Source organism: Dermacentor albipictus, chromosome 1, assembly GCF_038994185.2.
Source record: "Dermacentor albipictus isolate Rhodes 1998 colony chromosome 1, USDA_Dalb.pri_finalv2, whole genome shotgun sequence".
NCBI classification, from domain to species: domain Eukaryota; kingdom Metazoa; phylum Arthropoda; class Arachnida; order Ixodida; family Ixodidae; genus Dermacentor; species Dermacentor albipictus.
The window spans coordinates 111,247,476-111,274,026 of record NC_091821.1 but is presented as its reverse complement, the minus strand read 5'-3'; the positions used below and the strand labels follow the sequence as shown (position 1 = coordinate 111,274,026).

The following is a 26,551-nucleotide window of genomic DNA, read 5'->3' as shown; positions in this document are numbered from 1 at the left end:
TTACATTATTTCATTTATTAAGCACATGCAATTTCCCCTATGTTGTACTTGGTGTCAGTGTTTGTTGGCTTCTCATTATATGACTAATAAATATCGGGTCCCTCGGTTAACCCCCTTTCTTCTCGTCTCTCTCTCGAACCGCTCGATTTCCCTTATTCTCTAATATATACATATATATATATATATATATATATATATATATATATAGCACCGGTCGCCTGCCGAAACGCGTAAAGTTCATTCGCGCGCGTTTGCTTCGTATATATATATATATTAGAGAATAAGGGAAATCGAGCGGTTCTAACGTTGTTAATCATGACCATAAAAAGCCAACAGAACAGACAATGAAGCCAAGGAAAGCATAAATGAAATCAGCTGCTGTGGTTGAAATTGAAATCTAGAAATGAACGAAGAAAGGGAAATTGTTGTGGACGAAGAGATAAGGTGCCACCGGTCGTATCGGAACCTACAAACTCCACATTACGCGAGCGTTGCACTACAAATTGTGCTACGGCGACGGCTATTAATTTATATATGTAAAGTGAAGCACAAGATCAAAGGATTGCGGCAGTAGAGGAGAAAAAAAGAGAAAGAATGGGCACTTCGGAAACTTTTTTTTTTCTTCTATTAACTCGGGAGGGGTAAAGGGTTAAAGATACGTGAATTCGAAGCAAATACGTCTAGCTGGAACACAGAACATTAATAGTCTTGCTTCATTGACAACCTCAGGCACTGCAGTAATATATTTTCTGGTTTCACACCAACTTACCTACAAAAGTAGACAAAATGCGTTCGTCTTTGGTATAAGACAGCACTCATAATGCACAACTAAACGAATTAAAATCAACTGGTAACCTAAATAAACCACGATGAACATTCACTAATTCACGAGCAGATAGCTTGACGTGATGAACGCATTAGCCAATTAATCGGATAGTCAATCGATCAGTCGCACGGTCCTAATTTTAATATATTTGTGAGTTATGGCAATCGGCACTGTAATTAAATGTGATCGATCGATACATGGAGATGCTTATCTCGAAGCTCAGACATTGTTTCTAAACACAACGAACACAAGCAACCATGCTGTTGTAAAACGCCTGTATTTGCGTCTTGCTGCCGCGGCTATATGGCTCACACCAGGAGCTCCCCTCTGAGAACCACCGCGGCGTGTCCTCCGACTTGAAGCCGGTGTCCACCGGCTGGGACGCGTAGGTAGAGGTCACCACCGCGGGCCGACGCCTGGTGCGCTGCGAGACGGTGAATTCGCGTTACTCCATGGGCCACTACGGCCACATGCATGATCACAACGCTCGAACATTGCGCGCTAGAAATAACGGAGTCCTGCAATATACCTCTCGCCAATACAGTTGCCTTTGGTTTCCTTCTAATAGTTTCAAGCGCCTTCATTTGACCATGTGCGTCCTCCTTTGGCTGTTCGTGCATGACGCTTTTAATACCTTCTATTTTCGCCAAGGCATCTGTAAACGGGCTGTTGTTCTGGCTCAATGAAACTTGCCAATGGCGGCTTTCCATCCCCATAATTAAAACACATGCGCCCTGGTGAAAATATTGCAAATGTGTCCACGACAGGTTGTCATGGACTGAAACGAAGAATTAAAATGGCGAACGAAGGTGGCTTGCGTATGTTGCAAGAAATATTGCCCTGTCCCAACTATCATGCACCAAACCTTAAAAATATGCAAACGCCACGTAGCTGGACAGGACCAAGGTAATGTTGTTTGCCGTTGCTTGGAGATATTCTTAGTACTTTTTGCATTCCGTCTAATTATGTAATTAGGCGAAATTAGGTGGCGCTCGAGGCACTTTGCGTCTACTCGCGGGATTCTTTCACGCTCGGAAAAACACTTATGTAGCACTTATTGAGCAACGGAAAGCTGTATCGGGAGTTTTTCATGTTGCTCTACAATTTTCTCACTGACAAGTTTCATCTAACTATAATATTTTAGAAGTTTACTAATTAACTCAGACTAATTATGTAGTTAGTTCAAATGAAAAAATAATCTGAGTATCTCCAAGCGACGGCAAAGAACATTACCTTGGTTCTGTCCAGCTGCGTGGCATTCGCATATTTATTTTTAAACTCTGGCTAAGTTAGCTGGGACACCGTGTATACCGTGCGGTGCGTTTTAATTAAATTCGGCTCTGTTTCTGCATTCCTTGTGTAAGTTCGCTTGACAAATTTGCATGGTGTGTATTTTTCAGAATAGCAGAAACGTACCGTACCGTGCCTTGAACTTAAATTTATCCCATTTGCCCACAACCGCTGTCGTGTAGTGGTGTAGTAGTAGTGTTTCCATGCCTTCGCACGCCAACTTTTCCCTATCCCGTCCCCCCTCCCCTCTTTATGGGAACTGCGAGTGAATAGGGACAAAGCTGTTATTCACTCGTATCGCGACTGCGTCGGTTTCTGCTTCCTCTGCCCCTCCTCTCTACCATTTTATCTAGCTTCCCTCTGGACCTGCACGTTAATAGGAAGGCAAGCGCTGCAATTTCTGTAGTGCTTTTGCGGGGGGTCACGGAGAGTTACATCTGTTAATAGGCTAATGCGGCAACGCCCAGGGAGCTCCAGAGGGTCATTCGACGCGGTTCAAAGATCCAAACGAGGTTCTCGCGTCGCCTTTTCTCTCTGCCACGCACCTGTCATGTGTACACACGCTCAGAACCACCCTCCGACGCGGTGTGCCAGACAGCAACAGCAGCAGCATCAGTGGGAAAGTTGAAGAGGGAAAAAAAAGTTTCGCTTTAAAAAAAGGAAAATAAAAAAAGCTGTGCTGTGGCAAAAAAGCAAAAACTTTTAACAACGTTTCAGCTCAGTTGATATGATACATCTCCAAAATAAATGTATAATTGGTCAAGTTAACAGATGTAAGCGTTATAATTTCGTAATAGCAGATGATTGGTGGCGATGAGCAGACATGAATAAGCTATAGCTAAATAAGTAAGCAAAAGCGAAGTAGCAGCCAAGCCACAGAATGCTTATGCGTAGATAAGTTTCAGAATTCCTATAGCATTATTTTTTGTTCACAATACGGTGTGAAGTACATCGGTACGCGTCGAATGCTTTAGCAAAAATTAATTAAGCGGGAACGTCGAGACGTATACGTGAACGTACCACTCAGCTCTTCTTTTCCCAAAACATCAGCCCAGTAGGGTCCCAGCACGGCATGAGCAGACCCTGGAAGAAACAAAAACAGAGTGGGATGGACATGTCCGGACCAGACCGCGTGCTGCTACAGCTCCCAAACAGCATGGCTAAGAGGAGGAAGACAACACGACCTCGGACTTTAAGAAAGAAAAGTAGAATAAGAAAAATAAATGAAGAAATCGGAAAGTACCAGCAGAAGACAGAGGAACCAATGCAGTCAATCTCGGATATATCAAACCAGGGCATACCGAATTATTGTCTATATCGCCTTGAAAACATACCCTTCAAAATCGCATGCAAAAGTATAGCGTTGTTGCACGAGTGTATCGATATTTTGGTGCCATGAATTTTGGTCCCATTACGCCGGCCGGCGTAGCGCCGGTCATCGGATTCTGAGTCCCATGAGCCGTCTAAGGCTTTCGCCTTAATAAACATTAAGTTAGTGACCGCCTGGGACACTTTACCGAGTCCGAAACGTGACAAACCGCTGGTTAAAAGTATTCGCTAAATAAAGAACGACGATCTAAACAGTAGTACCGAATCATTTCATAAGGGGAAAGCTAGGATAGCTTGGCCTTGGAATACATACTTAGCCCCGCTTTTATTACAAGCTCCGTATACGCGGATCGAGCTATTCGGACAAAGCACAACGATCTCCGGAAGCGCTTACTTGTCATTTGGAGCTGTAGGCAAAGCTTCGCGTGTCGTACACCGAATCACTGTCTACGATATCTGTCGAAACGGAGGTTTGTAGAGCCGCACTGGCGTCATGTACAGTCAACAGCAAAAGTTTACGGGATACGGTTCCCCTATAGCTGCACAGTTAAGGCATGTCACTTATAATTTAATGAATCACTGTGTAGGCGGTGAAGGCTACTACATGCTGGAACATTTAATTCGAGCCTGTGTGACCCCGCTTCGCCAGAATTCAGCTTCTTGGCAGATCCTGCGTCCCGTAAACTTTTGCTGTTGACGGTACATTCATTGTAAACACGGAGGTACTTGAAGTCATACTGCCACCTCGCGCCAGCATCATCATTTCTGTCAACGCAGAAGCGATAGGAGACATAGAAGTCATCGTCCAGCAGTGCGACCAACACTTGCTGTTTGTCCGAGAAATTGGCGACGCTGTACAGCTGAGGCAAGCAATGGACGCGTCACCCTGTGATCAAGCGTGGCAGCACCTACGGGATCGCCGTGAACACGGTCAATGTACAGTAACTATAGACTATAGACTAGCCGGCCTATCAGCGTTCTTTATCGGCGCGTAGCGACGAAATCATCAAAAACTTGTTGATCACTTTTTGATCTCTCTTGCTGTTGCTGATTTCGTCGCTTGGTGCGCTCACCGACGAGTCGACGCTCGCGCGGCCGGTAATGTTGAAGAATCGGTCCACTGTACTATCGTGAGTAATATTAGCGGGAACACGCGAACGCGTGGAAAATATATATAGCCTCGAAACCGAGTTAGCGCGATACGCGTATGGCGCTGTCGGAAATAGAGGGGAAGGGGGTGCTCTTCCGCTAACTGTTTGCACTCCCGCCTCGCTAGCGTTGCTACGCGACATCAACTGATTGCGTTTCACGTACCGGCCGCTAGCGATGATAAGGTGGTTATAGAACTCAGAGGGTGGCAATGTGTTGCTTGTAGTTCTGCGCAAAATACATCTATCTATCTATCTATCTATCTATCTATCTATCTATCTATCTATCTATCTATCTATCTATCTATCTATCTATCTATCTATCTATCTATCTATCAATCAATCAATCAATCAATCTATCTATATATCTATCTATCTATCTATCTATCTATCTATCTATCTATCTATCTATCTATCTATCTATCTATCTATCAATCTATCTATCAATCTATCAATCTATCTATCTATCTATCTATCTATCTATCTATCTATCTATCTATCTATCTATCTATCTATCTATCTATCTATCTATCTATCTATGACACGAACCGTGATACCGGCTTGATACTATAGCGCCTGTAAAAGCGTTCACACGCAGGAAAGAAAGCAGTATTTGTTTTTATATCTATTTTGCTGGCTCGTTTAAAATTGGTGGGCTAATAACGGATCATGGCTCCGCCGGCTTGGATGACGGCCTCCATTCTTTCTGGCAGAGACCCGCAGAGAGCCTCAACAAAAGCTGTGTCACCTTGAAGGGGTTTCCAGTCGTATTGTGTAGCTTTCCACTGTTGATCAATGGTCGCCAAGTCCAAGAAGAGCGTGGAAAAGTTAGCCTTCATATATGCCCAAAGATGCTCTATTATGTTCATGTCCGCACACCCCGCGCGCCTCTCAAAGCGCGTTACCCCTCGTTCATCTAAAAGACGTGTCATGACCTTTACTGTATGTACAGGATACATTTCCTGTTGGAATAGATATGGTATCCTTCCGGGTGCGGACCATTTACTGCATATGAGGTCATCTCGTGCTCCAGCAATAGGCAATATGCAGCACTCGTAAGCCTCCCAGAGATTCTTACAAGGGAACTTCGGCCGTCACGCGAAATAGCCGCCCACATGTTACTGACGTGCTTCCGCTTGTAAATGCTCAGCCAACACCACCTAGATATAAGCAAATCCTGTGTACCCCGGCAGGCTATGTCACGGCCGATCACTCAATAGCTACGTAGCCTGATAGGTCATTGGATGTGGCTGCGCCCGCTGATATGAACTCATATCATCGCTAGCGGCCGGTGACACGCAATCAGCTACCGTTTCGTAGCAACACTAGTGAGGCGGGAGTGCAAACATTTAGTGGAACCGCGGCGCCCTTTCCACTTTGTTTCCGACAGCGGTCGCTGCGAATCGCCCCACGTCGGGTTCGAGGCTATTTGCCACGCGTTCGCGTGTTCCCGCTCATATTGCTCACGACAGTATGTGTATCAGCTTTGCTCCTTGCAAATATGGATGGCTCGTGAAAACTGCGGCCATTCTCGTTATCGGCAAAAGCATGCACGGTGGGTGAGATCGCCACGCACGTTCAAGAAAGCGAAACGCGTCCCGGTTCGTTATCCGTTCCACAAGAATGCGTGGCTGACACGCGATTTTATTTTCGCTGCGTGGCCCAGGGCATGGGATGCCGAATTGAAGATGTCCGACCTCCGGGTTCGTCTTCTTGTTCAGGGAGCCCCCAAAGTGGGTTCCGCCAATGGCATTTTAGAGCTCCCACGAGCGGCCACAACAAATCGATATATTCAACTATTTCGCGATCCCCTTCTAGGTGGATATATCCGGGATCGACACATGGTAGGTATGGCCAAACTATGGCTCGCGAGCTGCAGAAAGTTCTTGAGTATGTTGTTATGAACTCCAACCGGTGCCACCAGTGTTACGACTTCCAACCGGTGCCACCAGTGTTACGAACTTGCACCGCTGTTCCACGATTACGGCTTTGTGGTCCCGTAGCGCTCTTCACCCGTTTCGTGACAGAGCGTTGGTAGCGAAGACTCCGAGCCTGGCGTCGATGAGAATAACAAAAGGGACTTTATACATTATATACAGGTTATCATACAGGACATAAACGGATCGGCACTGGGGCCGAGAGCTCACACAAACGCGACTGTTCTCGCACGACGGCGTCCGGCGAAAACGCGTGACACATCTCACCCCAGTCGGGAGCGACCCTCTCTCCAGGTGGGGTCGGCGGATCCTGTTTTCGAGCGGCGTGTCACTGCTTTTATAATCCCCGAGGCCCATTGTCACTCAAACGGCCCAATACAAAGTCAGCACACGACGGTCGTCCGAGGGGTCCAACCAGCGACCGCGCTGGCCACCCGGTTCAAAGTTCGCGCGCGCGGTGACCTCCAGGCAAGGGAGGTGCGGCGCCGGGCTGTCGGGCACACGCGGACACGTTTAAACACGCTGCTTCGCCGAGGCTTCTCCCGCACGAAGGCGCAGCATCTTGTCTTGTGAAGGGAGAATTATGGCGCTCGCAGGATAGATTCCGCATCTTGCAGATTCGGAATCCGGGCTTGTGGTAATGGCACAACAATGTACACTTGCTGCTCACGACCAGCTGTTCGGTCAGCCACTCCTTTGGTTTTTGTCGAATCATATACGCTGTCACTACGCTGGCCTCTGAGCTTTCGACGACGGGCTACGATGGCTAGAGGAGTAGGTGTGTCGACCGAGCGTAGTTCACCGCTTCTCCGCATCATGACGCAAAAACGGCGCTGCAGTCAGTAGAACGGCAAAGCCCCTAGAACAGTTCTCCTGCGCGCTTAGTTGTCCATATACGCAGGAAAGAATGTGTGTACGCAGGGAAGACAAAATGCGTGTTTGGGGACATTGCTGCCGCTGATTTCAGCTATGACGTGTGCTTAAAATACCATTTTCTGCAGTCCAAGCAAAGCTGCATGGGTAATTCTGCTGTTGTCAGAAAACACAAAGTGCTGGAACTATTTTTTTAGCTTTTATGCAAGAACCTCGCACTACAGGTTTAGCGGCTTTGAACGAGTGCGGAGTTGGAGTTTTAGGCTGTGAACTAGTGAGTAGCTTTTTCGTAGATTTGGTGCAGCCAAGTATCGTTTGAATCAAATGATAAGGTTCAACGGCCAGAAGCACACGGGCTAGCTATGAGAGACGCCGCAGTGGGGCATTCGGGAATATTTTTTGCACCACCCGACAGTGGTTATACGTGTGCCCAAACCTAAGTACACGAACGTTTTGTGTTCCGACCCAATCAGAACGCGGCCGCTATGACGGATAAACGAACCAACGACGTCATCATCAGCAACACAACGATAACCACCGAGCCATTACGGCGGGTAAGAACTCCGTTTGGAGTAAGGGAGTTTTAATTGGCTTAAGTGGTTTTGAAGTGGGAGTCTTAATTGGTGCTGAATTCACAGCTCCGGTGTAATTAAGTTTTATTGTCATTCGCCTTTCCTAAAGCTTATATAGTAATATATCCTTACAACCGTTTACGCCGTAGCTGGCAATATTTCGTATATGTCAGGAAGAAGCGAACTTATCTTATTTGAAGTAGTAGCTTAGCGCAAATAAAACCACAGACACAAGGAAGACAGACAAGGACAAGCGCTACTCACAACTGTTTAATGGAAAGGAAGGATAGTGCATATATATATATATATATATATATATATATATATATATATATATTGTTACGTAGGAAGACGCAGACGAAAAGCTATGTACAAATATATTTACAAGGAAAATACGCTGCGCTTGGCCAAGAGGCGACAGCCCGCGCAAGCTTCTAACCGTCGTCGTCGTCTTCACACTGCTGGCCTTTCGTGATCGCACATATTGTGCCGTAGCACTACCCCCGGCTGCAAAAGCGCCGTCCCGGAGCGACTAAAGATCGGACTCGGAAGCAGTGTAGTAGGCCTTGAGCCTACTGACGTGTACGACATCACTAGATGCCACAGGAGAGGACGAGGTTGAGCCCACAGGAGCAATTTCGTAAGTCACAGGCGTCACCTGGCGCAGCACGCGGTAGGGCCCTGTGTATCGCGAAAGAAGCTTCTCTGAAAGTCCGACGTGACGAGAGGGCGACCACAGGAGCACGAGCGCACCAGGTGAAAACTGTACGTTACGATGGCGGGCGTTGTACTGACACTGCTGAGTGGTCTGTGAGGCCGTAAGTCGAGCACGGGCAAGCTGGCGTGCATGGTCGGCGAGGGCGATGGCGTCGCGCGCATACTCGCTTGTTGAGACCGCAGCAGGAGGAAGTGCCGTGTCTAGGGGCAAGGTAGGTTCGCGACCGTACAGTAGATAAAAGGGAGAAAATCCGGCGGTGTCGTGCCGGGAAGAATTGTACGCAAATGTTACGTAAGGAAGGGCAATGTCCCAGTCGTGGTGGTCCTTGGAAACGTACTTGGCCAGCATATCGGTAAGAGTACGGTTTAACCGCTCTGTCAGGCCATTGGTTTGAGGATGGTATGAAGTAGTCAGTTTGTGTTGAATGGAGCAGGAACGCACAATGTCAGCGATAACTTTTGAGAGGAAGTTTCGACCACGGTCAGTAAGCAGCTGTCGCGGGGCGCCATGAAGCAAGATAATGTCACGCAAGAGAAAGTCCGCGACGTCAGTGGCGCAGCTGGTAGGGAAAGCCCGAGTGATAGCGTATCGGGTGGCGTAATCAGTCGCGACGGCTACCCATTTGTTCCCAGAGGATGACGTGGGAAAGGGACCGAGCAGGTCTAATCCAACACGAAAGAACGGTTCCACAGGGACGGTGATCGGCTGGAGATGACCGGCAGGTAGCACCTGAGGTGTCTTCCGACGCTGGCAGGGATCACAGGCCGCAACATAGCGTCGAACGGAGCGAGCGAGACCAGGCCAATAGAAGCGGCGGCGGACGCGGTCGTACGTGCGGGTTACCCCAAGATGTCCTGCAGTGGGTGCGTCATGCATCTCAAAGAGCACAGTCTGTCGTAGATGTTGTGGCACGACAAGAAGAAGATCAGGGCCATCAGGGAGGAAGCTCCTTCGGTACAGAATGCCGCCCTGGAGGACATATCGGCGAACGGATGCGTCGGTAGGTGTAGAGCGCAGACGCTCGATGAGTACTCGCAGCGATAGGTCTCGGTACTGCTCATCGGCGATGTTGGCGAAGGCAGACACAGAGAAAATGCCGTCGGCGGTACTACTGTCGGCGTCGTCAGGCTCGTCTACCGGGTAGCGAGACAGGCAGTCAGCGTCCCTGTGTAGTCGGCCAGATTTGTAGGTGACAGAGAACGAATATTCTTGGAGGCGTAAGGCCCAGCGACCAAGTCTTCCTGAAGGGTCTTTCAATGAGCATAACCAACAAAGCGCGTGATGGTCTGTGACAACGGAAAAGGATCGGCCATATAAGTATGGGCGGAATTTCGCAACCGCCCAAACTAGGGCCAGACACTCACGCTCAGTGATGGAATAGTTGCGCTCCGCGGGTGAGAGGAGCCTGCTGGCGTAAGCGATAACACGGTCGTTGCCGCGCTCGCGTTGTGCCAGTACTGCTCCAATTCCGTGACCGCTGGCGTCAGTACGGACTTCGGTAGGCGCAGAAGGATCGAAATGGGCCAGAACGGGAGGCGTTGTGAGAATGCCGATTAGATGTGAGAATGCAGAGGCCTCGTTATCGCCCCACTGGAAAGGAGAGTCTTTTTTCAAAAGGTCGGTTAGTGGTCGTGCTATGGCGGCGAAATTCCTCACGAAACGGCGGAAGTACGAACAGAGGCCGATGAAGCTGCGCACATACTTGACACACTTCGGAACAGGGAAGTGCGCAACAGAATGGATCTTGCCTGGGTCCGGTTGCACTCCGTTCGCGTCAACGAGATGTCCAAGGACGGTAATCTGGCGACGGCCGAATTGGCACTTCGATGCGTTGAGTTGCAGACCGGCTCGCCGAAAAACGTCCAGGACTGCTGAGAGGCGCTCGAGGTGCGTAGCGAACGTTGGGGAGAATACGATAACGTCGTCCAAGTAGCACAAGCACGTGGACCATTTGAAACCGTGAAGAAGGGAGTCCATCATGCGTTCAAAAGTGGCAGGAGCGTTACATAGGCCGAACGGCATCACCTTGAATTGATAAAGACCGTCGGGTGTTACAAAGGCAGTCTTCTCGCGGTCGAGATCGTCCACGGCAATCTGCCAATAGCCGGAGCGAAGGTCAATAGAGGAGAAATAGCGAGCACCGTGGAGGCAGTCAAGGGCGTCATCAATCCGAGGTAGGGGATACACGTCCTTTTTGGTAACCCTGTTAAGGTGCCGATAATCCACGCAAAAGCGCCATGAGCCATCCTTCTTTTTCACCAGCACAACCGCGGTGACGCCCAAGGACTACATGACGGTTCAATAATGTTCTTGGCAAGCATTTTGCGAACTTCTGCGTGAATAACTTGACGCTCAGCTGGGGACACTCGATACGGGCGGCGATGAATAGGAGGGGCAGCGCCGGTATTAATGCGATGTTTGACAGCTGTAGTTTGGGCCAAAGGACGATCGTTAAAGTCAAAAATATCGTGGTAGGAAAACAGAACGCGGTAAAGTTCACGAGCGGGCTCGGAGGGCAAGTCGGGGGCAATCATTTTCCGTAAGTCAGCGATGGTACAATTTGTCGACTGCGATGGTAGAGGAGTATCGGATGAAGTGTCGTCTACTGCAATGGATGCTACTGAGTGATCCTCGAATGAACAAAGCTGGGCCAAAGACATCCCACGTGGCAGCACTTGTGCCGTCAAGCCAAAGTTGACCACTGGCAGGCAGACGCAATTCGCCGTAATAGATAAAACTGTATGGGGTACTGTGATCCCGTGTGTAAGGAGGACGTCTGGCATAGGAGCCGCGATGTAGTGACCGTCGGGGACTGGGGGGGATGACACTAGGTCAACGTAGGTCAGTGCCGAAGGTGGCAAGCGAACGAAGTCGGCGGAACTGAGGCGACTGGGGTGGGGTTCAGCAGGATCCAGAACAGGCAGGTCAAGGCGGAGAGTACTGGCGGAACAGTCGATGAGAGCAGAATGTGCGGAGAGGAAGTCTAAGCCGAGGATGATGTCGTGGGGACAGTGGGCGATGACTGTGAATAGCACGATTGTTGAGCGATCGGCGAAGGAGACGCGGGCGGTACACATACCAATTACGGGGGCTGATCCGCCATCGGCGACACGGACAACAGGCGTCGTGGCGGGCGTGATAACTTTCTTGAGCCGGTTACGAAGGTCAGCGCTCATTACGGACAAATGCGCTCCAGTGTCTATGAGAGCAGACACAGAAACACCGTCGACTTGCACGTCAAGAAGGTTCAGATGAGTGGGCAAAGTCAGTAGAGGATTTGGCGGCGTAGGGGGCAATGCAGCGTCACCTCGAGGCGCTGCATCGTCTAGTTTTCCGGCTGGGAGCGGCGTCCGAAGGGAGTCGGCGAGTAGGAGCGACGGGGCTGGGGAGAGCGAGATTGTCGTCGTTGGGGCGAAGGCGAACGAGAATAGGGGCGGTTCGTTGCAGGAGAATCAGTGGCGGCATTATCGGAGCGTGCGGCATAGGGACGAGAAGGGCCACCTGAGGGGCGAGAGTAGGCAGTATGAGTAGACCGGATCGGGGAACTCCAGCGACTACGACAGTACCGAGAAATGTGCCCGATTCGATGGCAGTGGAAACAAATAGGCTTGTCGTCAGCAGTGCGCCATTCAGATGGGTTGCGGAAACGTGGTGGGTAAGAAGATGCGGGACGGGGCGAAATCGAAGAAGCCGGGCGGGTATCAGGGCGATGGGCCGAGCAGATGGTGTGAAGACCCATGTTTTCAAACTCCTGGCGGACAACTGCCTGGATCAGTGAGACCGTGACTGCAGAAGTGTTGGTGGGACTGGAGTCGAAGGCAGCTGGATAGGCGGCCTCGATCTCACGCCGGACGATCCTGGTAACATCGGCAGTGTTGTTGGGACGAGGAGCGTCGGCACAGGAAGATGTCGCTGGGGTGTTGGGCAGACGGGCAAACTGCTGGTCAATACGTCGGCTTTTGGCGAGTTCCAGGCGGCGGCACTCTTTTATAACAGCATCCACCGTGGCTACGTTGTTGCAAACGAGCAAGTTGAAGGCGTCATCGGCAATGCCTTTGAGGATGTGGGAAACCTTGTCTGACTCAGTCATGTGGGTGTCAACTTTGCGGCACAGAGCCAAGACGTCCTGAATGTACGTGACATAGGGCTCTGTTGACGTCTGCACACGGCCGGAAAGCGCCTTCTGCGCGGCAAGTTGTTGACCGTAGGGGTTGCCGAACAAGTCTCGAAGCTGTGTCTTAAGTGAATCCCAACTGGTGAGCTCATCTTCGTGCGTACGATACCAAACTCGAGGTGTGCCACCGAGGTAAAAGACTACGTTGGCGAGCATAATAGTAGGGTCCCACCGGTTATTGCGGCTGACGTGTTCATACAGGCTGATCCAGTCATCGACGTCTTCCCCATCGTGGCCCGAGAATACGCCAGGATCACGGGGAGCGGGGAGAGTGATGTAGGTCGGCGAAGTGGCAGCAGGTGTCGGAGCCGGCGGAGTCGGGTTGTCGTCACCGGGAGCCATGAAGGAAGGCTCGACATACCGTCCACTGCGAAGCTCCGTGACGAGGTACAGGGAACGTCCACCTCCACCAGATATGTTACGTAGGAAGACGCAGACGAAAAGCTATGTACAAATATATTTACAAGGAAAATACGCTGCGCTTGGCCAAGAGGCGACAGCCCGCGCAAGCTTCTAATCGTCGTCGTCGTCTTCACACTGCTGGCCTTTCGTGATCGCACATATTGTGCCGTAGCAATATATATCCTCTTGTCACGCATGCGCCTACCAAGCAGAAGTGAAGCCGGTACATGCACATCAAAGGCGGTCGCGCAAGAAGTTAAATTCGGCATCCAGTAATGTGATAAAAGGCTCACTCACACATCTATCTCGATTCTTCTTGATAAAGAAGGCCTGTGTCTGTGGTTTTATTTGCGCTAAGCTACTACTTCAAATATGGACGACCAACTAGCCCAACAGTCAACTCTTCTAGAACTTACCTTGCCTGTAGAGTTATGAGGTGCAGCAATCGGTTCCTTGCACAGAACTTCACCCACTTCCAATCGAACTTTATTGAGCGTGAACTGAAAAACTAATTTCGCTCAAACAGGAAATGTGGCAGCCGTGGAACCTTCCACTACCAGATCCAGTGACCGAGCATGATGCAGCACGTACGCGATGACAAGCTCTGCAACCGCCGGCACAGAAATCTTGACGTTGCGCAGGGTTCATTCGCAGCGTGTTGCTCAGATCTATCCGACGATTTGCGGAAACAATCACGTTGTAGTCCCAAATAATGTTCGCTCTTATATTTTCGGGCATTATATTACAGAGATGAGCGGAAGCACCTTACTATTGCATCTTTGGTAAACTTTTCTTAGTCGACAACATGGGTGAAATCGCGCTTGAGGAACTGTTCCTAAAAGCGTCCTTCTTCCAGAAGCGGTGTCCGCTGCTGCTTTAGATTCCCTGATCTATAGTTGGGAGCGAAGAAGTAAGTGTGCTTGTTGATCTTCTCTGAAGCAGAAACACCGCCACTCTGCCAGCTTGGCTTGGAGTAGATGGTTTGAAGTTAGGAGCACGTGCTCCCAGGCCTCCCCGGAGGAGGCCAATGGCATGAGGTCACCCGGGGTGGGTAACGGGTGCACCCCCACGTTATGCGCTCCTGCCCTACCGCCGTCAAGCTGCAATGCTTGCATCCGCACACGCTGTCATCTTTTCAGGATGCACGCCGGCCTGCGGGGGCTCAGAACACCGTGTCTGAGCCCTCCTGATGGTGACCGCTTGGTGTCGTTTAGAGTGTTACATGGACGTGAATACGCGCATTGCTCCTGGCGCTGTTGTTTGCCTATCCCCATAGATTTTTGAGGCATCTTCATGAGCATCCGATCGAGCTGCCCCTACCCCCTGGTTCGTCTGTGCGCGAACCAGGTGGCTATGTGGACAGCATCACTGCCCGGGTTGCCTTTGTGGCCTGGGACCCAGAGAAGCCTGATGGTTGCTTCTGGCCCTCGTAGTTTTCGCAGGGCTGCGCTACTGACACATCCTGTACGGTAATTTTTAATGGCCGTCATTGAATCCGGCACTATATAGCATGTCCTGGCGATGTTGGTACCATTGAGCGATGGCAACCTCTTCCGCTTCGGGTATGGTTTACGCTCTCATTGTCTCTGAGTGGAAAATCACGCCCTGTCTATCAGCCACTGCTATCACATACAGGCCACTGTTTGCGGTGGTTGCATCCACGAATGCGGCTGGCTTGCCTGTCAGGGTGCGTCGAAGCGATTCTGAACGTGCGTGACGTCTGTCCTTGATCTGTACACCCATATTCTTGGGGAGACCCGCCGTGGTTGCTCAGTGGCTATGGTATAGGGCTGCTGAGCACGAGGTCGTGGGATCGAATCCCGGCCACGGCGGCTGCATTTCGATGGGGTTGAACTGCGAGAACACCCGTGTACTTAGATTTAGGTGCACGTTAAAGAACCCCAGGTGGTCGAAATTTCTGGAGCCCTCCATACGGCGTGCCTCATAATCAGAAAGTGGTTTTGGCCCGTAAAACCCCATTACTTACTTTTAATTCTTGGGAAACAGTGAAATAACAATCTTGTTTCTAATCTCGAAGGGTATTCTGGCCCGCGGAGTGATACCAGTGCTCGGTGGAAGGTTTAACAGCTTGAGGACATCGTGCCCATGCTGTGTTCGTGACAGCCTCCACCACTGTGTTGCACGTTGGGAATCACTGATTTCGGTAAGTGTTGCATAGGCGTATATCCCGGAGGGGGGGGGGGTGCAAGAGGGGCATTTGCCCACTTTCACGACGTGGGGGGGGGGCAAAGTAGGTCATTGACACCCCCCTCCCCCCCCACACTTTTCAACCCGGGAAGGACGAAGTGCCTTCTTAGGTAGAGCGCTCTTAGTGCCTTCTTAGGTGCCTTCTCAGGTAGAGCGCTTCTATCTGTGTTCTCTGATTTCTGGTGAAATATTCGAAATTTCCTGGTGCCTCGGCTCCCGGTTTTGTGGCCATGGACGCGGAGCCTTCCAGAGGCCCTCCTGGCCAGAGGTCATCAAGGCCGTCCCTCACGACGAAGAGAGGAAGCGTGCTCAGTGACACCGAGGACACTGAGTTATACTCGATGTCGGATGAAGACTCATCGGATGATAGCTTCATCACTGTCCGCAGAAAGAGGGCCAAAAGGAGGACTGTCAACGCGAATACATCAACGCAAGTGAGCACGGCGACTCGGAAGTCAAGGCCTGAACGCTGGCCTCACGCCATCGTGTTCGTACCCGAGGAATCCTCAAGCAACCTCCGACTACTAAACAGGCAAGAACTATCCGTTTTCTTGGAAGGGGTCGTGCCGAATGAAATTAAGGACATTCGGATAAATACACGAAAAAATGTCCTCGCAATCGATGTTTCGAACGGGAGTGCGCTCGAAAAATTGAAGCAAATCTCGGAACTAGGGCGCATCAAAGTGCGTTCCTATATCCAGATTGATGATGCATCCACAGCAGGTATAATTTATTACATCGATGTCGCCATTCCCAACGCGGACTTGCCCATCATCGTCAAACCAGCGAGTGAGTGTGTTGTCATCACGCGTGTGAGCCGCCTTGGAACTTCGCGCTGCGTCAAAGTGATTTTCAAAGGAGACTGCCTACCATCTCACGTCAAAGTCGGTCACTTCTGACGCCCTGTTCGGCCCTTCGTACAAAAGCCTCTTCAATGTCATCAGTGATTTAGGCTTGGACATGTCAACGGGGTCTGTCCAAACTCGTTACTGTGTCCCCGGTGTGCTGAACCTCACGCGGAGGACACGTGTCGGGCTACTGTCCTAAAGTGCGGCTACTGTAATGGTTGCCATGCTGCCTCGTCTAGGGACTGCCCTCGCATCAAGAAAGAGGTCGCTGTTCTCAAGAAAATGGTTCGAGACAATTCGACTCACAGGGAGGCTGCTGAAACGATCCGGCGTCGGCGTCACCGAACCCATTCAAAAAAGGCAGACACACGAAAGGAGAGAGGGTCCTTCCAGTGTAGCACCGACATTCTCCAATCAGGTCAAAAAGGGGCTGAATAGCACAAGAAAGTCAGCTGATAACAATCTTTCTCAGGAAGAATGACCTGCGCTTCTGAGCCAGCAACTTCCCACAGAACCACAGATTGTCGAGGCCGCTCGGGCGCCTACTCCTGCCGCTGGTGACACGCCCAAAGCTGATCGACAAGTCATTTCAATGCTCCCCTCATAGATGCCATTCGAGTGATCCTGTCGAACCTTGTAACAACGTCTGCTCGAAGTGCACTGAAAGTACTGGACGCCTTAAGCCCAGTGCTTGAGTCTCTCGAGTAGAGACATGGCCAACCATCGCCCATCCTTTCGAGAAGTCAAGGCAGCGTCAGTCATGCAGTGGAACGCAAGAGGACTAAGGTCACGCCTTTCAGACTTTCGTCAGTATATATACACTAATTTGTTCCCAATCATTGTTATATGTGAGCCTAACGTGTCAAAACCAGTCAGATTATCGGGATACGAAGCTGTTATATCCGCAACAACTGAGGCATGCAGCAAAGTCATCGTTTTTATTCGTCGAGAACTGACCTATGTTTGCCAGTCGATTCCGCCTCATGATAACAATCAATATGTTTGCCTAACAATTAAAAAGGGCAAACTCATGTTTACACTTGTAGGCGTTTATATATCGCCTTCAAGTAATTTTAATCCCAAAAGATTAACGAACATCTTGTCGGCGTGCCCTGCTCCATATGTCATTATCGGAGATTTTAATGCGCACCATATGGCATGGGGAAGCACAAGGACAAATGCAAAAGGGCAAAGGCTTGCAGGCTTCGCCTGCAACCACGGCCTTTCACTCCTGAATGACGGCAGCCCAACGTTTATACGAGGCGTGAATTATGGCAGCTGTCTTGACCTATCTTTCGTCTCCAGCTCTTTCACAAGATGTGTTAAATGGTTTTCGGATATCGAGACACACGGAAGTGATCACATTCCCACGTACCTTGTCATCAACGGGATGTCCAGGCCCTTATTCCCACGGAACACCATTCGATTAATTGACTGGACTAATTTTACTTCCACCATGGTAGATGTTTGTCGGGAGGGCTTGTCCTCTGGATTAGAGGAAACAATCAAGTCTGCAATACGAGACGCCACGCGCACGGTCACGGTTTCGTCGAAGCACACGGAACTTGATATATATAGAGTTGGAGCGACTTCGTGCTCTCCGTCGTCGTGCGGAGCGGCGTTACCGGCGTACAAAATCCGTCGAAGACCTTAGGACAGCCAGACGACTACAAAAGAAAATTCAACGTCGCATGGATAGGTTGGCATCTCGACGTTGGACAATGTTTTGCCAGTCACTAGACCTCCGAAAGCCACTTTCGCACATCTGGAGAACCAAACGTGGTCTGCGTTCCCTCCCTGAACAACGCTTCCCATTCAAAGCTCTGGCGCTCTTACAGAGGCGACTGGATGCTGATGTTGCCGAAGACTTTTGTGCAATAATCGCTGGCCAAGCAACTGGTCCAGGCTTTCCAGCCCCCAGTCACATCCCTGTTTCACGTGACTGCCGCATGGATCTTCCTTTCATAATGGAGGTACTAGAAGCGGCTCTTGCTCTATGCAGGCGTTCTTCATCCCCGGGGCCAGATGGAATATCCTACCGCGCCTTGAACAACCTGAGTGGTGGCGTACGGAGAGCACTGTTACATCTATACAACGTATCTTGGCAAGATGGCATCGTACCCGAAGAATGGAAGACAAGCCGCTTGGTCCCTCTCCTGAAGCAAGGCAAGTCCCCACTTGAAATCACCTCATACCGCCCAATAGCGCTGGCTAGCTGTGTGGGAAAGATAATGGAAAAGATGATCCTTGCCCGCTTGGAGTGGTATCTGGAATGCTACAACCTGTTACCAAATTGCATGGCTGGTTTTTGCCGAGATCGCTCATCGGTAGACAGTGTTGTTGATCCCGCTACGTATGTTCACCATCAAAAGTCACGCAAAAGATTATCTGCAGCTTTGTTCTTGGATGTCAAGGGGGCATACGATAACGTATCTCACGAGGCTATCCTCGATGCTCTTGAGATGGTTGGCCTAGGTGATCGAGTTTTCCAATGGATTTCTCATTATTTTTACGAGATCTTTCTTTGTGTGTACCGGCGATGATAAGACCGCACGGCACTACACCTACCGAGGTGTTCCTTAAGGCGGTGTACTAAGCCCTATACCCTATTTAACCTCACACTCATTGGTCTCGTTGACCATCTGCCAACAGCGATCAAGATATCAATGTACCCAGAAGACATATGTATATGGACTTCAGGTGTGACACGTCCTCAGATACGTGCAAGACTTCAAAAAGCTGCTACTCTGACAGCTATATACCTCCGCAACCAAGGTCTTGAAATTTCGTCAGACAAATGTGCACTGACGGCATTCACTAGCAAACCAATGGCACCCTACGCCATCTCAATAAATGGCCAGATAATTTCTTACGAGAAGACTCACAGATTTCTTGGATTAATCATTGATAGAGATCTCTCATGGAGTCCACACGTGACCTACTTGAAACAGCGTCTGACAGGAATTTCCCAGCTTTTCAAGTTTCTGGGCGGAAAGACCTGGGGGATGTCAGTGCATGCAATGTTGGAATTGTACAGGGCTCTTTTTATGGGCTTCTTGAAATACAGTTTGCCCGTACTGACCAACACTTGCCAGACAAATCTTCGTGCTCTACATGCTATTCAAGCTCGGGCTCTCAGGGTTTGTCTTGGTTTGCCAAAACGCACATCGACAGTAGCGACTATTGCAATCGCCCGGGACAAACCCATACAAACGCACATCGCGGTGGAAGTGTTGAGAGTGCACATTAGGCACGTTGCCTGTGCCCGTTCCCACCATCTGGCAGCGCTACCGTCAGAAAGGCCGCAGGCATCATTTTGTAGAACGATTTCGGATTATTACACCTGCCTTCCACCAGGCTTCACCCCCGCAACTAAGCCATCGATTCCTCCATGGTGTTTGGCTCGACCTGCAGTGCACCTCACCTTACCAGGAATCAGGAAAAAATCTGAGCTGTCGTCACCTGCTCTTAAACAACTAACTCTGCTCCTTTTGCACGAGAGGTACACCGACCACGTACATATTTATACTGATGGATCGGCTACTCTCCAGTGTTCCTCTGGAGCCGAGGTTTTCCCTGCGAAAGCCACCACCATCAGTTTCAAGACATGTCACCCAACGACACCGATGACTGCGGAACTTGCAGCTCTTCGGGCTGCACTTCGTCTCGTCAGCCAAGAACAACCTCGAAGATGGTCAATATTCAGTGACTCGAAGGCAGCACTGCAGTCTTTGCTATCAGCCCTGCGGCGTGGACCACACGAACAACTGGTATACGAGATTAGAGAACTAATCCATACCTTGACTGAGAAAGGACACCACATGACATTTCAGTCGCTTCCAAGTCACTGCGGCGTCACAGGAAACGAACACGCCGATAATGCTGCTCGGTCGGCTCTTCAAGGCGACATAGAGGAGCCGATACCATTATCAAGGACAGATGCCGCAAGAAAATTTCGAATGCTGAGCCGAGATATCACGTTCTCCTTGTGGAATGCAGGAAGTTTTGAAAACAACCGGCTGCACAACCTAGACTCTTCTCTTCGCCTTTGCATTCCAGCTGGACTCTGCCGTCGCGAAGCTACCCTGCTTTGTCGAATATGGCTAGGGGTGGCGTTCACCAAGCCCTTTGCTTTCCAAATCGGATGGACCGACGACGCCTCGTGTGATAACTGTGGTAACGAGGAGACTCTTCAGCACCTTCTCTGTGACTGTCCTCGCTATAATTTACAGAGACGATCGCTCGCAAACGCGATAGGGCGCTTTGACCGAAGACCTCTAACAGAGGAAGTTATATTAAAATGAGGCCATCACAAGCCATCGCAGCAGAGGGCGACGAGAGCACTGTTGCAGTATTTAAGGGCTACAGAATTGGGCAAGCGGCTGTAGCATGAACAGATGTTCATAGTGCTGCAAGTGCTACTGTGCTGTGCGGTGACAGTGTGCGGCGACAGTGACCAACTGTGATTGTATGTCTGTGCTCCTTTCTTTATCTCTACTTTGTTATCACTTTACCTCCCCCTTGCCTCTTTCCCCAGCATAGTGTAGCAAACCGGATCTTCCCCTCTGGTTAACCTCCCTGCCTTTCCGCTTTCCTCTCTCTCTCTCTCTCTCTCTCAACCCGGGAATATATTCGCCTGGAATCCCAACCAAGATAACTCGGGTCTACAGAAAGCGGCTTGAAGCCCTGATAAGGGGGTGCGGCCTCTCCACCAGCTGCACGTGGAGTCTCTGCTACATTGGTTCTTCAGCGCACTCATCACTGGTATTTACGCATGTATAGCATACAGAGCCTACTCGGTAACAGTTGGTAAATTTCCATACCTCTGCAAATCTGCAGTAGTCTTTCAAGTCTTGATCTAGAAATTGATTCGGGCTACTTGGTCTGTCAATACTGCAACTGAAGCTCAATAGTGCAATTGAGGTTCCCAGAACTTTCAAAACTGCTTTCACTTATTTGGTCGTGAAAAGTTTTCTCGCAGTGAAACTGAGGCAGCACGAAGCGTTCGCTTCACGCTGCCAGCGCTTTTCATCAAGTCAGCGTTGTGACAGCAAGTGCTCGTGGTCCTCTAGTGAGATGCGTTTATATTTGCCTGTACGTGCGCGACACCATGTTTGTCATAAGTGTATCTACCGGTTCTACTTCTCCCCCCACAGTCAGAATTGAAAAGAAAAAGTCATCCGACGAGAAAATCCTCCGACGCCCCTAGGCACACACACTTGTGAAAGCGGGCACTGCCGGCTTGCACAATTAAAACAAAACAACAGCTGAGGCCAAGCTTTTTTTCTCAGAATTGGGCTCACATAGGTACGATTTATTTATTACGTATTCCCTGCTTTTCGGCCTCGCCTCCACGTGCTGTAGCTGATGACGCTGGGCGGCCCGTGCTAAGCAGCCAAGGGTTGCCCCGTACCTTGCGGTGCGAGGCGCCTGCGGGACGTGCCTTGAAGGCTGCATTGCTGAGAAAGCTATCGCTAGGCTGTCCAAAACAAGTTTAATCTACCATCACTCGCATCGTCCCGTGTTGGTTGGGGCTATCTAACCTAACCATCTTTGAATAAACAAAATCAAATTGGCTTTTGTAATTTACCGGTTTTTTATGAGTGTTGCCATTTTAGCGATTTTCACACTAGATGTATTAACTTTTTTGTCTGTTTACCGCAAAGTTTGCTATTTAGCAATCAGTGACTTTTTCAGAGACTTTAATGTACAGTTGGCGGTAGTTTTACGACTTATAAGTTAGAAAAATTGCTTGGAAAATGACCTTCAAGAACTCGCTTAGATATTCAAAAGCCACATGTAAGTGGCCGAAACTCGCTGTACAATGTATAGGCTCCGTGACCATGATGAACCAACGGTTTCCTTCACATTGTGATTGTACTTCACAGCATAGTGGTCATCATAGCCTTGATACTGTGGTCACAAACTTGAAGGTTCTTTATTATTTACAAAACCTATTTGAATGCGTTTAAACGCTGTGGGTTCAGCGGTGTCACTAAATCCATTCGTTTGGTAGACGCTTGACTAGTCTGTCAGATGACTAATTTACCAAAACCAAGTGGAATCAATTTTCTGTTCAGATTTAGAACCCAGCAATAAGAGATGTAGACTGCGTAAATATCGGAACGACTTAGCTCGTTCACGCGCGACTGAACAAATCGCTTCCGTTTCTCACGCCTTTCGGGCCAATCAGTACCTCACGGCGGCTTTCAGGTATATAGATCAAGGGCGAAAATATGGTATTTAACCTGTACAAAGCTCGGGTAATTGCCATTGCCATGTCAACAACATGCGGCCAAGCGTGTTCCACAGAATCTAGTTCTACTACCACGAATGTCGGGGAGCAGAAAAAAATGTAGGGATAATATGCAGACTAAATGCATTTTCATGCTAGGAAAACTACGTTGCTTGTGTTCTTTTGAATCGTGCGGTATTTGTAACCTTCCAATCTGAGGATAATGAAAAATTTAAGTTGTCATAATCCAGTATGTAAATATTAGAGGTATGCGATCGAATATCACCTTTTCTAAATACGAATCGAATACGAATATTAAGTATCGAATATCGCATAGACAAGCAGAAGCACATATTTACAGCAGGAATATTTGTTTCAGTATAAGTAGGAACACGCTTGCACTGAATAGATAGTCAACTATCACGTACAATTAAGATCCTTTTAAACACAAGATCACAGCAGTCATGCAATAAACTACACGAATAGCCGCTTGACACCTTTAAGCGTTGTGGCAAACAAGCTTCCCAAGAATGACATGCATTTGAAACAGACGAACTTTTTAAGAACGCATAATAAATAATTGTTGAAAAAATATCAGATGCTATGGAAAAGGAAAATAAAACACTAAGGAGGTATTTGTGTGCCCTAGACAGACTACAGGGTCTCTTACAAGAAAAAAACATGACTCGTTGTAACGTAACAGATAAAACTCCTACATGACTAGGCTGCAAGAAAGACTAATTGACGCAGTATAGCCGATTGTCATCTATTGGACGAAAAGAAGGGAAAACCGAGGGGCCCGATTTTTTAAGGGCACCGTTTTTGTAAGAACGCTGGCACGTATTTGTTAGTCAGAACCATATGAAACCAACAGACAATGAAGAAACGGAAAGCATAAGATAAATTATTGGTAGTTTCTAATTGAAGTGCAAAAATAAGAATGTAATGAGGAAAACTCAACTTGCTGACGGTGAGAGCCAAACCCACAACCTCTGCATTAGGCGCGCGTTGCACTACAAATTGTGCTACGGTGACAGCAGTTGCCACGTCCATGCATTCTTCGGTATATATGTATGTGTGCAAGATGTAACCCAAGGAGTGTTAACCAGTGCCACACTTCCACCGAAGAACCAAAAACAAAGCTCGCGTTATGAACTTTGTTTCTGCATCGCTTCGAAAACTGTCGCTGTTTTACTTCTGATAATTATAATTCGCGATACTTTGTTCAGCAGGTGGAGAACAGTAACCCGATTGGAGCAGTCGGTTGTTGCGAAATATTTGGTTAGTTTTGATATTCAAAAATGCCGAATAGTACATTTTCCAATACCAATAAAATATTACACACTAACTATTCATGTTCACATTCAACTATTCAAGTTTTTAATACATTATCAATCCGGAGCCAGTACAGACCTACTGTGGAACACTTTTTCGAACATTGTATGACAGTGCATCGAATGTTTTGTCCCCAAACACCACAAAATTGCCAGGAAGAAAACTCGTTGGATGACGAGGGAAATTACACGTACTAAAAGGAAACTGAAAAAGAAATTAAAAGCCCGTTCGCAAAACCCCACCTCACAATATGAGGAACCCATTCGACATCTAAGTAAACAGTTAAAACAACTAGTTAAGGAGAGCAAGGACAGGTTTTATAGCACCACACTTAAGAAATTTCTTGCAGAAGGCCCCGGAAAATTTTGGCTCTACGTTAATCCTACGGGTAGGCGACCACACGTGAATGCGAGCCAAAATAACGATAAACAGGTTGACAGCTTTACTGATTTTTTCTCGTCTGTTTTTATGCGAGATAACGGTACGGTTCCGCACTTTGTAGATGCCCCATATAGGGCCCCAATAGAGGATATAGTAATTAGTGAAGACTTAACTTGCTCCTCAACATTAATTTAAAGAAATCACCCGGACCAGATGAAATACCCAACGAATTCTTGTACAGGTATGCGGAGTGGGTTTCAAAATATCTTGCCATTATATTTCACTCATCTATTACTACCGGCTGTTTCCCCAGTCCTTGGAAACGTGCCAAAATCGCACCCATAGACAAAGGCGACTCAACAGCAAACGTCAGCAACTACCGGCCAATTTCCCTTACCAGCGCGTGCTCAAAATTACTGGAGCATATTGTATCAAAACATTTAAATATCTGGATTACCATACGGTATTATACAGCCGTCATCATGGGTTCAGAAGGAAACTCTCCATGACAACTCAACTTATAGAAATTGTACATGACCTCTCCCAAACCATTAATTCGCGTGGCCAAACCGACATAGTGTACCTAGACCTTACGAAGGCGTTTCATAAAGTTTCTCATCCTAAGTTATTACGCAAGATAGGTGCCATATTTAAAAATCCCGCAATCACGAAATGGTTCACGTCTTACCTTCATTGCAGAGAACAGTATGTCCAAATTGGAAGCTGCCAGTCCGTACCCTCACTTGTAGAGTCTGGTGCACCTCAGGGTACGGTACTAGGACCACTCTTATTTCTCGGGTTTATTAAAGATATGCCTACTGACATCACTGTGCCGTTGCGCTTGTTTGCCGACGACTGCGTCATTTATAACAAAGTTCAATCGAGACAAGACCAAGAAGAACTTAACTCAAATCTACAAAAAATTAAAATGTGGTGCAACGATTGGCAAATGGGCATAAACCCGCAAACGGCTTCGGTAGGATTTCTCTGATAAGAACTGCTATCGTCAAATCTTGAACGAACAGATTTTGATACCATGCGCCAGAAACAGAGGTAATTCCATTCAACATGGTCGGCCATCATAACAATTAAGGGTCCTTCAGTGCACCTGTCGCTTGGAACATGCTGGAGTAAAAACTGCCCGCCAGCAAGCTCATGACACCGGCCAAGCAGTCTGCTAATAGCGAGCCGCCGGCGGTAGAGCATCAAGCCGCACGGTTTGCACGGCGCCAAGCGCTCCACGTTACAGCAAAAAGAGAAAAAAAGCCAAGATTCGATGATGGCAGTTACAGAAGAAAGCCTACCGAAGCCGCTTCATCTACTGCGAATAAACCCAGCAGTGCTAGATAGCATGGGCAAATATAAAGAGTGGGTCGCGCGCCGTCATTCTAGAAGACGAGACGCCGCAGCGATCCTTTGCTTACGCGGTATCGTGGTAACGCGACAGAAAATAAATATAAGAATGTATAGGGCCTGCGGCTTTAAGGTGGCAGCCGTCAGCTGCAGCGTGAGCTGGCCACAGAGAACAATCGCACCCCTGACAACCCATTCTGGCAGTGCATCAGACGTTGCCGGAATGGCAACATACGAATGGCAACCAAAATTTGCTATGTGGAATGGTGAGAGGCCCTTTAAAAAATTAAAGGGTTGCCGCCCCCCCCCCCCGACTTTAATAATAATATTTGGGGTTTTACGTGCCAAAACCACTTTCTGATTATGAGGCACGCCGTAGTGGAGGACTCCGGAAATTTTGACCACCTGGGGTTCTTTAACGTGCACCTAAATATAAGCACACGAGTGTTTTCGCATTTCGCCCCCATCGAAATGCGGCCGCCGTGGCCGGGATTCGATCCCGCGACCTCGTGCTCAGCAGCCCAACACCATTGCCACTGAGCAACCATGGCGGGTCCCCCCGACTTTAAGCACTGGGTTAGTGAACTTCGCGGGAATGACGTACCATACACTCAACGCAAGCACACGCACAGGTTCTTTGTATAGGGACACAGGAGGCACTTACCGGTGACAGGGTCCTCAGGGATGCCGTTCCAGGGGCTGAAGTAGCGAGAGATGAAGTCGTAGTCGTCGTTGCTCCTGCCCCGAATGGTGACTGCGACGCCGAGCACTCGGTCGCCGCTCTCAGAGTGCAGCATTCGCGCGGGACTCGGACTCAGGGCCTCGAGGGCTGACCTACGTGCAGCGCCGCATGTATTTCACTCTCTTACGTTAAGTATACTGCGAGAGGGCTGGTCAAATGCAGCTTACGATTATCGCAGGA

The 26,551-nt window shown here is 48.9% G+C and overlaps 1 protein-coding gene across 1 annotated transcript in view; it reads right to left on the bottom strand.

Annotated features, from left to right (window-relative positions):
• Positions 1-668: 668 nt before the first annotated feature.
• Positions 669-26,551, bottom strand: part of LOC135907726 (phenazine biosynthesis-like domain-containing protein) — a 58,887-nt gene continuing 33,004 nt past the window's right edge. The window contains exons 7-9 of the mRNA XM_065439453.1: positions 26,294-26,463; positions 3,137-3,199; positions 669-1,250 (exon numbers count right to left, since the gene is read on the bottom strand). Of these exons, the coding sequence (XP_065295525.1) occupies positions 1,135-1,250; positions 3,137-3,199; positions 26,294-26,463 (349 nt within the window). The 3' untranslated portion in view covers positions 669-1,134. The remainder of the gene's footprint in view (positions 1,251-3,136; positions 3,200-26,293; positions 26,464-26,551) is intronic.